At 42.8% G+C, this 11004-nt stretch overlaps 1 protein-coding gene and 3 non-coding genes across 7 annotated transcripts; all 4 read right to left on the bottom strand.

The window, feature by feature from the left end:
• Nucleotides 1-1960: 1960 nt before the first annotated feature.
• On the bottom strand, nucleotides 1961-10508 carry EIF4A2 (eukaryotic translation initiation factor 4A2). Of its 4 annotated transcripts, none has more exons than XR_004693658.3 (12): nucleotides 10446-10508; nucleotides 8504-8546; nucleotides 8291-8423; nucleotides 7906-8045; nucleotides 6166-6334; nucleotides 5839-5948; nucleotides 5441-5584; nucleotides 4856-4993; nucleotides 4375-4464; nucleotides 4062-4141; nucleotides 3369-3469; nucleotides 1961-2741 (listed from the first exon to the last, which is right to left on the bottom strand). XR_004693658.3 is itself a non-coding variant. In XM_035132812.3 (11 exons), exons 1-11 carry the CDS (start codon nucleotides 10472-10474, stop codon nucleotides 2597-2599), a joined length of 1221 nt encoding a protein of 406 aa, XP_034988703.1. In that variant the 5' UTR covers nucleotides 10475-10508; the 3' UTR covers nucleotides 1961-2596. The 4 variants fall into 4 exon arrangements, 2 of the variants coding, with proteins under 2 accessions (XP_034988703.1, XP_088525356.1); XR_004693657.3 differs by having other exon boundaries at nucleotides 3365-3469; XM_035132812.3 differs by lacking the exon at nucleotides 3369-3469.
• Nucleotides 5089-5267, bottom strand: LOC118094121 (small nucleolar RNA SNORA81). The gene has a single exon (XR_004693730.1). It is a non-coding gene; the product is annotated as a small nucleolar RNA SNORA81 (small nucleolar RNA).
• On the bottom strand, nucleotides 5656-5785 carry LOC118094111 (small nucleolar RNA SNORA63). Its single transcript, XR_004693720.1, has one exon. It is a non-coding gene; the product is annotated as a small nucleolar RNA SNORA63 (small nucleolar RNA).
• On the bottom strand, nucleotides 8119-8189 carry LOC118094123 (small nucleolar RNA SNORD2). Its single transcript, XR_004693732.1, has one exon. It is a non-coding gene; the product is annotated as a small nucleolar RNA SNORD2 (small nucleolar RNA).
• Nucleotides 10509-11004: the final 496 nt, after the last annotated feature.

Consider the following 11004-nt stretch of genomic DNA (forward strand, 5'->3'; position numbering starts at 1 on the left):
ATGTGGCTAGTTTGGTGTTGAAGACCTAACATTACCAGGGCATGGGAATGACACATGGGATATAGCTCCTATTGGAGACCAATCTATTCCAGCATTGTTCTTGCCTTGTAGTGGCCAGTAGCCAGGTGCCTGTGGAAAACCGCAAGCAGGATCTGGGCACAATACCAGTCTCCCCACCAGTTCCCAGCATCTGGTGTTCAGAAGTATGCTGCCTCCATTATAGCTAATAGTGATGGATAGCCTTATCCCCCATGAATTTAATCCTTTTAAGGTTGTCCAGTTTGGTGGCCATTGCTGCCTCCTGCAGAAGCAAGTTCCATAGCGATTTTCCTTGGATGTCCACAAGTTTTCTAGTGTTATGAAAAAAATTCCATTTATCTCCTTTTCATTCCACATAATTTTATAAGCTATCATGTCACCTTCAGAGTCCCAAGACTTAGTCCCCATTGCAAAGCCTGGATCCAGACCAGCCACTGCTTTTGCCTATGGTTGAGCTGAAAGGATAAGCAGCTGCAACCCCAGTGCATCAGCTAATCGCAGGGATCCCCAAACTAAGGCCCGGGGGCTGGATATGGCCCAATTGCCTTCTCAATCCGGCCCGCGGACGGCCCAGGAATCAGCATGTTTTTACAGGAGTAGAATGTGTCCTTTTATTTATAGTGCATCTCTGGGTTATTTGTGGGGCATAGGAATTTGTTCATATTTTTTTTCAAAATATAGTCTGGCCCCCCACAAGGTCTGAGGGACAGTGGACCGGCCCCCTGCTGAAAAAGTTTGCTTACCCCTGAGCTAATGGGACAAAGTACATTCACAGCTGACCTTCCAAATTGTCAGCTGCATCTATATCCCTCTTTTGAGATACTGCAATCTAACCATCAGTGGCAGCAATCAGAGTGGGGAAGCTGTTCATGTACATGTGATTTTGCTTCACAAATTGTGGCAGAAAGCAACAAGTAGCATGAGTAGAAGGGTTTATATAAACTACTGGCCACGACATGAGTGAAAAGCCAGCCCCATAAGACAAGTAGCTGATACAATGTGCAGAGTATGCTAAAAGTCTGGATTATAAACCCAGGAAACAAACCGAAGCACAGAATATATTTCTTTTGTCCCATTGATCACTTTCCAGGGTATTTACAGACAGCTTGGGAACAGGCTTGTTTCTAAGCAAAGGGCTCAGTACTGCAACGAACTGCATGTTTTTTTTACTAAATCTTAGGGTATCTATTTAACTTGTTTTTGTCCCTGTGAGGCAAAAGTGCAGGGTATAAAGAACCACAAGTTAAATAGCATCAAAACACCTATTTCAATCAGTTAAAATCAGTTGCTCCCCGGAAGCAATTGTGGTCGCAAACCGAGGTACCACTGCACTGCTATTCTCCTGAGGAAAGTAGTAACAATCCATCTAAGGCACACATACAGAACTCAAAGTAGAGATTGTCAATTACATGGGATGGGAAGGTAAGGATTGTTGTCGTCAAGAACTCATAGTTGGGTGCATTGGTTTAAGTAAGACTCCTAAAATTTGTAAGGTTGTGTGTGATTTATGGGCCAACATACCAGCTTCCTCAACAATCTACCTGCTCCAGTATTTTGTATTTTATAACTTAAGCCCAAGTCATATACAGTGGTACCTCGGTTTATGAACACAATTGGTTCCGGAAGTCTGTTCATAAACTGAAACGTTCATAAACTGAAGCGAACTTTCCCATTGAAAGTAATGGAAAGTGAATTAATCCATTCCAGACGGGTCTGCAGAGTACTTAAACTGAAAGTACTCAAACCGGAGCGTAAACCGAGGTATGACTGCAGCCGGAAAGGACGCAAGTCCTGGGCTGAACAAGGAACAAGAGATAAACTGGTGATCTACTGAATGACACAGCACCAATACACCAAAACCAGGCCTACCACCACCAAGGAGTAAAAGTCTTAACACAAAAAAGCCTGCAGCTCAGTCAAGTGAATATATAAGCATTTTATTGAACATTCAAACTTCATTAAGACATGTGCAAATAGCAATTTTAATGGGTTTAACCCTAAGACAATAGTAATGATTGCTTGCCGAGGTTTAGCAACAGGGTCCAGATCACACTTAACACTAATTAAATACTTTATTCAATAAATACATAGCAAACAAAAATGCATTTTAGTCATTTTGAAAGGCCAATTTAGTCTAATATAGAACTATAATGTACAATAAAGGTAGGTATGCCAGTTTAACATAATTGGCTGATTTTATGCAGCGCTTATACCTTTTAGTCCATAAGTAAATAATTAAATGAAAAAGAACATCTAGCACAACCACTTCTACAGAACTAGGAAATAAATTTCTAATGAAGAAAAAATTTACAGACCCCATGACTTTCCACCCAACCCCAACAGTCTAAAACCCTAAAGAGGAGAAAGCCAAAGGCTCTCCCCACAAAAGCTCACGACAAAATGTCGTTTCGCTTATCAAAAATCTGTATTTCTGATCCGTAATGAGCATTGAGACAAGATTCACTATATCTCCCAAGAAAGAAGCACAATGCCCTTTGTGGATCGCCTAGTCAGCAACAGCGAGCACTGCATTCCAAAAACATCTCAATCCCAGGGATTAAATGAGGTCAGCCACATTCATTGGCATTTCCTCCACTGTAGTATTGTAGAAAGTCTCAATATCCCGAAGGATCCGCTTGTCCTCCTCAGTGACAAAGTTTATAGCCACACCTTTCCTGCCAAAACGACCACCGCGGCCAATCCTGCACAGAACAGGGAAAAGAGTATGAAGAAGCTACTTTTAAACTCATTTTAAATAGCCTGTTTCCAGGGACAGAAATTGTTTTAAGTGGTACTCACTGGCAGATTAATGTCACACATCTTTGTGCTGTACTATAGCACTGTTATTCTTTTGTGCCGAAAGCATATGCAAGATTTTACTCTCTTGAGTACTGGCAGATACCAAGTAAAGAAAGGTTTTGGCAGCACAGACAAGCCACGTTATACCCAACATAACTTTACCTCCCCCACCCCACCCCACCCCTGGATAACTCAGGCAAGTTATAAGCTCACACTATCTGCTTTTGAACATGGACAGAGCTTGATGTCAGCCTACAAATTACAAACCTTTTTTTAAACCAACGTGATTTTCCAAATCAAATCCCTTGAAGCCAAACATTACATTTACTTCTTCAAGGACACAAATTTATTCAGTGGGAAAACTTACGACCACTTTTTGCAGTATCATTTACAGGGCACACTGGAGATAGAACGTTTAACAAAAACAAAACCCACAGCTTCTGCTTTCACCTGACCAAGTCATTAAGAGCTTTTAGGACAAAACATAGCTCACAACAATCATTACAAAAGAAAAGTATATAAATACCAACTCGCTCTTTATTGAAACAGTGTGCCGCTTACGAATCCACGTCCTAAATTACGCCAACGTCGCTTCTGAGCACCATCCCGTCATCAACTGGGCTAGCGACTCCTGTATTTTTTTACATCAAGTAACAAGGTACAATTTACTTTGTTTAGAGGAGAAAGCCACTATGATAAATAGCTAAGTTTAGGGAGATAAACTGAAAGCTATTAGAAGACACCAGAGAAAGAATCCCACTGTAAGAAGAACCAAAGAGCAGCAGTGAAGGTATTGGCACAAAGAAACTTCCAATAAAGCAATAGAACAAGCTGAAAGAGGCAAAATATTTACTTCTAGGAAGGAAAACTAATAGCAACTTTGGAAACAACATAAACATCTGCTTTCCTAATCACAATACAACAGTAGTAGTTCTTCATAGAACTTTTGCACTCAACAACACATGCCACAGAACATTAATTCAGCAGCTCTATCCTGAAAGCCAATAATTAATTGCTGAAGTTCTAATACAAACAAGTTTTCCCACTGTTTTGTTTCATTGGCTAACAAAGAAGCTCTGCCCCTCCCATCTTCACAACACTATGTGTACGTACGTACACACACACACACAGTGGTATATGATGCAAGAAAGCAAGACAAATGTTCAGGGTGTGCAGATTCTGAAGAAGCTTCGGAATGGAAACTCGGTGGAAATTCAACTAACCTGTGAATGTAGTTCTCACGATTGGTCGGCAGATCGTAATTTATAACCAACGATACTTGCTGCACGTCAATGCCACGAGCCTATAAACCAGAGTAATAAATTACTATAAACACAAAGAAACTTCCCCGAGGGTCAAAGTATATTTATAGCTTTGTTGACCATGTTATAGTGATGAACTACAATAATGCAAGTCCATAGTGGAGCATGGCCTTTACTCTTCCAACAGCTTGAGTAGCTCAGGTTACAAGAACCTGCACCAAACAGAACAGCTTTGGGTAAGTATGCACAAAAGGCAGGGACCATGGATACTTACCAATAAATCAGTAGTGATCAAGACACGGCTTGAACCTGACCTAAATTCTCTCATGATAACATCTCGCTCCTTCTGGTCCATGTCACCATGCTGTTTGGATAAAGAAAGCTCGTTAACCAACTTCTGAAGTACCCATAGGCTTCTCCATTTTAACTAATGGCCTTTTAAATATAAATTAGTCAAAACTTTGCTAAACTATTCCTCGGATAACTGATAATTTATTATCTGCAATAGGCAGGTATACTGGAAAGTACAGAGGCGTTGAAAAATGTAGCATGTTTAAACCTCAGAATGAAGTTAAGCCAAAGAAGAACCTTGCTTCCAAGGGGTATAGAAGTCTCTTCAAGTTCTCAAATTTCACCACTCAAGTATGCAATACCATGCCATTAGGACAAGGAATGCCACTTTCCATGACACTGCACCTTAGTATTTGCTTCTCAATTACCATAGCATGCAATGCATCTTCAGTATCAACACTTACCAGAGCAGAAACAGTGAAGTCTCGTGCATGCATTTTCTCTGTGAGCCAATCTACTTTCCTCCTTGTGTTAAGGAAAATAACAGCCTGCGTAATGGTCAGGGTTTCATACAAATCACAGAGAGTATCAAGCTTCCATTCCTGTAAAGTTAGGGAAATTGTCATGTACACACAATTTACATGAGGTACACATAAAACTCAAAAGTAGAATCTTAAAGGTTACTCGTATTTCTAGACATTGTTGCACCAAAACTCCAGACTAGGACACTGGACATTAAGAAAGAGGTCCACCCAAGTCTTTTACTGATCCAGTGCATTTGTTCTTCTTCTTGTGTGTACCGTGCTAGCATTACTACAGAAGCCAAGGTGTAACCCCAACTTCTGTGGTTTTAGCACAGTGCTTGTACAAGAAGTGCCTTCAAGATCAGGCATCCCCAAACTGCGGCCCTCCAGATGTTTTGGCCTACAACTCCCATGATCCCTAGCTAACAGGACCAGTGGTCAGGGATGATGGGAAGTGTAGTCCAAAACATCTGGAGGGCCGAAGTTTGGGGATGCCTGTTCAAGATTATTAAACTTCCCCCTTACCTCTCTCTCCACATTAATGTAGAATTGTTTAATACCCTCAAGGGTCAATTCCTCTTTCTTCACAAGAATACGAATAGGATCTCTCATAAACTTTTTGGTCACTTCCAGCACATCCATTGGCATAGTGGCAGACAGCAACACAACCTGAACAAGAAAGGAGTTTCTTTTAAGTGGTTTGGTCTAAAATTGCTCAATAAGCTGGTCAATGAGAGCTAATGTATGAAACCAAGCGTCCTTGTCTGCCGTGGAATCAAAACAGACAAGGATAGAAAAGAGACAATTTTGCTTTGTGCAGGGGGAACGACAATACAGCACTACGCAGCTACATTGTAACTTTACCTGCACTAATACAATGCAGTCAAATTTAATGGCGATTGTCACTGCGTGATTGCTTTTACCTGAATGTTTGTGCTCAATTTCTGAAAAATTTCATAGATTTGATCCTTAAATCCCCGGCTCAACATTTCATCCGCTTCATCCAATACAAACATTTTGATCCATTTAGGCGCTAGAACGAAAAGTAAACATTTTGGAAGCATTGTAACGGTTCTTTTAAACTATGCTTTTGATTTCTTTTTCAGCAGGAAAAATGTTAAACTACCAATCTTGCAGATTCTTACGTCTGGAACTTCTGCCTATTCAGTTGAACACCTATTCAGATATTTTAGTCACTGCTTGTTCAAACACATTCCCACTAAGAGTTTAATTAGTACTTTACTACTTACACAGATAACGCCTGTTTAACATGTCAAACACACGTCCTGGAGTTCCCACCACAATATGGGGAGCTTCTGCTTGCAGCTTCTGCATCTCATTGCGAACATTTGTGCCACCAATGCAGGCATGACAAGTTGCACCCATATAATCGCCAAGAGCCAGAATAACTTTTTGGATCTGAAATAATATGTCTCAATTAGAAGGTTATTAAGCATTGCTCCACTTAATTCACCAGCCACAGCTTCCCGAAGAATCTATACTGTGTGCAGTGACTGACACATGCAACTCGTACTTGATTATTTTACATGCAGCTTGCAATGCCTTTCCTATCCATAAATGTTATCTCCAAAAGAAATGTAATACATTTGAAGCTGTCCTCAGTCAGGTAGTTTACTACAGAGAAGGATTTGTTCTTCTGCACTGAGGGGAGCCTTGGTTTTGCAAAGGGATATAAAGTACTCCCAATGTAGAACTGCAGATTAGTTTTGGTTGCACATTGGAACAGAAAAGAGCTACCAGTCAGCACACATGCAGAAGCATTATAGTGCCTTTTAAAACTAGAAGCTACCTGGGACACATTGTTTCAATGTACAACGTACAGTACAACTTTATGGCAACATTTAAATAAATGACCCTCAGAGGTGAAAACTTGGCAGGTTCTTTACAAATGACCACCTATCATTTATCAAACACCTTGGTATATCCACTTAAGAACTGCAAATTACCAGCTATAGATAACTTTCTTGGCAATGCTATATTTAAAGCTGTTAACTTAAGCAAAATCATATAAACTGAAAAGTAACTGATGCTGTGTCAACCATTCTAGACTCCTTTCCTCCCCTGAAACAAGTTATGGATTGCTGCTCAATGCTTAATTTTCTTTCAAATACAGTGGTACTTCTGGATACGTACTTGATCCGTTCTGGGGTGCCGTTCTCACCCAGAAATGTATCTGGAGCGGCACTTCTGCGCATGCAGCGGAACCCGGAAGTAAACACTTCCGGGTCTGCCACGTTCTTAAGCTGAAAATACGCAACCCGCAGCAAACATAACCAGAGGTATCCTGCCTTTGTCTTCCACGAGAAATTATGTAAAATTCAACTCAAAGTTCAGTAAGATCTTGTTGAACTGTATTAACAGCAAATGCATAGGTCCCTCCCCCTAAGTCACTTGGACAATTGTTTCAATTTTTTTTAAAGTTGTTATGCACTCAGTCAAACTATAAAATTCTCCAGAAGTTCTATGTTGGTCTTAAATGTTTATTGCTATATTGAATGTTCTATTCAGAAGAACTAGAATTTAATGGAAGTGTGTAGTGCCACAAAAAAGCTGTTCAAAACAGAAGATTTAAGAGACTGAAGCACACACAGTACAAATTACATACAGAGAAAAATCAACTGATCACATGCGCACTGCAGTTTCCATGTTGCACAACTGCATGCATTTTAAGAGTGCCTTTTTCACAAAGGCTTAAAATTCAGATTAAAATGTATAATGGAGACTTGTGCATATGCCCCTTCATCACTCCTACACAGCTGTTACCCAACTTCATCACAGCTTCAGAGGCCCATTGTCCCAGCTGACTTCTCTCCATGTATTCAAAGAAGAAAAGTTAGTGGGACAGAGGCCTGTTTTCATTTTTATAACCCAGATAAGAACTCACCCTGCAAGGAATGTTAACTGTCCTACAGTTGTGAAACCTGAAACCTATGCAACATGTAAGCAGCTTTTAACTACACTATCGATACCTGTTGAGCCAGTTCTCTGGTTGGGGCCAATACTAGTGCTTGGGTCTCCTTGAGATCAATCTCCAACTGTTGCAGGATGGAAATAGCAAATGTGGCTGTCTTGCCAGTACCTGACTGAGCTTGAGCAATCACATCATACCCTAAAAAAAGGATAGATATTTACTGCTCCCACACAACACATCAAGGATTCAGTTTAACTGTTATTTCCTTTTCAAGTGATCAGCAGTTACAAATTATCTCCATTTCAGGTCAGTCCCGAAAGATGGTATACCATCATCTCACTTTACAAGGAAAGATGTGTTTTACTTCCACCCCAAGGCTGGGAACTCAAGCCAAGAACAGTATTTCGGACTTACCAATAATAAGCACATTACTATTAGCCTACCTTTGATGCATGGAATAATAGCACGCTGCTGAATAGCTGAAGGTTTCTCAAAACCATATGCATAAATGCCCCTGAGGAGGGATTCTTTTAAGTTCATATCATCAAAATTGTCAACAATTTCATTCCAGTTGCTCTGCAAAAGAAAAAAAAAAGTTTTACTTCACTAGTCATCCCTATCAACATTTTAAAGGAACTATAAATGAAAATACTAACCTCAATGACGCCATCGGGGTCCATTCCCTCTGGGCCATGGTCTCTGTTTAAATAAAAATGCCAAAGCTATCAGCCAAACTAGCAAGTCTATGGATGCAAACCTAAATTAAATACCAATACTAACACTGTGATGAATTACTCCAGAGCACATCTTACCAACAAAGTTACAGCTGCCATCTCCCAACTGCCAACTTAAGTTGGAAATCAACTTTTATTCAGAGCAGACCAACTGAAATTAGTGACTACTAAATCAGTGACAGTAATTTAAATTGGTTTACTCTAAGCAGTTTATTATTTGAATATCACCATTATTGAACTGCTCAGTGTACTCTTTAAAAATCATCCTTAAAGGTATTAAAAAGAATCAGGGATTTGGTTTTGTTCGTATTTCAAACCCTTCAGTATGTATATTTTTAAAGCAAAAATGGGAAGACCCAGATAAATGCAATCTCATAATTCAGGATGGGCACCCACATTTATTGCTTTGTCAGAAATTTACTTTGTGTACTGTGAAATGGAGGTTTTTAGACCCAAGACTTTCTGCATGATGCTTGGCAAGTCTTCACTCAACCTACTTTTGCACAATGCGAGCTCCACCATTATACACTAAAGACTTAATACATAAAAGTCTTCATGATAAAGCCTAAACTCTTAATTTCTATTTACACCAGAAATCAAACACGCAGTGGTACTCAGAACTGAAGTCTTTGTGTAGTATGATGCTGGCACATGGCAATCACATGGCCACACACAGCACGTGCTGCATACAGGCCGCCATCAGGAATACAAAGTCATTTCTAAACTAAGGAAAATTTGGTAGGAGTTTTTGCTTTCCAAAGAAAGCATGTTACCTGCCATCTCAAAAAAATGCTCAGAGGTTGCTTCACTGTTGCAAAGTGTTTGTCCCCGCCATTTTAGGTTGAGCAGATCCAGATCACCCCCACCGCAATCCAGATCTGCAGCCCCGACTATAGTAAGCTAAAGTCGTTTTCTAGCGAAATTTGACATCAACAATATGCATTGCATTAGGGAGGGATTTTTTGGGGGTGGGGAAGAGACATTTTCGCGTTAAACGGAGATCCTGGGCCTACACGTGGAAGAGGCGCTACTCCATTTATCTTCAGTCAGCACAGGTTGCATGGAAGGAAAGCTTTCTTGACAAGCAGGTACAATGCCTGCAAGGCGGTGTGCGGGGGGGGGGGGGTATTTAAGAAAAATGAAGGCAGGGCACGTGCCGCGTTATCAGCGAAACCCACTCTCATTCCGTGCATTCCCGTCCCCGTCCTTCCCCTGCTCAGCCCTCTCGCCGAAATCTCGCGAGAACCCCGCCCCCGAGCCTCGACTGCGCAAGTCGAGGACACGCCGGGGACTGGCGAGGCCGCCGACCGACGATAACAGCTTGCGAGCCGCACCCCCCCCCCTTTTCGATCGAGTGAAAATGGATTCTTCCGAAGCAGGGGCGCTCGGAGAGGCAGTCTTCCCGGCCGCCGCTTGGACGAAACCACGCGGCCTCCCTGAAAAAGTGGGGGGGGGGCGTTCCCCAATGCGGCGCAGCTGAGACTCGGGGAAAGGGCATCAATCATGAAATGACGGGGGGGGCCAAACATTTCGGGCTGTACTATTCGAGGCATTAAAGAGGGGAGAGCGGGGAAAGGTGGCCCCGTCGCTCCGTGAGAGGGAGGCAGATTTGAGACGTTTTAAGAGCGGGGCCTCGATCTACGAAGCGAGGGGAGGGTGAAGAGGACGGCAGCCGCAGCGGCCTTGGGAGGCAGCGCGGCGACCATCACGCGTCCCTCTTGTTGCCCCGCTTGTCCAACGTAATCCGGCCCTCGAAAACGCTTCTCCCGTCACTACCGACGCCTCCGCTTCGAGCCTTAAATAGCCCGACGCCGCCCTTGGCACGCAGGGCCGCGCCTCCCTTTCCCCGCGCGCCACATTTTACCTGCCATAATCCGCGGAGCCGCCTGACATGTTCCGATAACCACCGCTCTCCTCAACTGAAAAGGCAGCGCCTCCGCGGCGCCGGCTTTATATAGCCTTCCCGTTAGCCGGAACTACTTTTACTCCCCCTTCCTCTCGCTGCGGAGGGTTATGGAAAGCAACTTGCAGTGCAGCGTGGGAGGGGGGGAGGGAGAGCAAGAGCAAGTCCACCACAGCGCCAGCCATTTCCTCCCACCTGCTAGTCTCGGGAAGGACCAGTTGGTTTGTATGTTTTCCCCAACCCCCATTAATGAAGACTAACGAGGATTCTGGCTTTTTCAATCCGGATAACGGCGAGACCTTGTGTGGGTCTACTTTACGCTGTGAGTTGCGGAGGGATATTGCAGCAGTTGAGGCGACCGACTGCGTCCCGCTTTTTTCCCTCCCCCTCCTCCCGCCACCCCGAGTCTTGTAAACGGGGTTTCCGAGTTCGCCCCTGCCCCGGCGGGGAAGGCGGCTGGGTTGAATTCGTAGTGGGGAGGAGCAATGAAGGAAGGGCGAGAGGGGGCAGTTAGTAGCTG

The sequence above is a fragment of the Zootoca vivipara genome, chromosome 5, assembly GCF_965207765.1.
Source record: "Zootoca vivipara chromosome 5, rZooViv2.hap1.1, whole genome shotgun sequence".
NCBI lineage: Eukaryota > Metazoa > Chordata > Lepidosauria > Squamata > Lacertidae > Zootoca > Zootoca vivipara.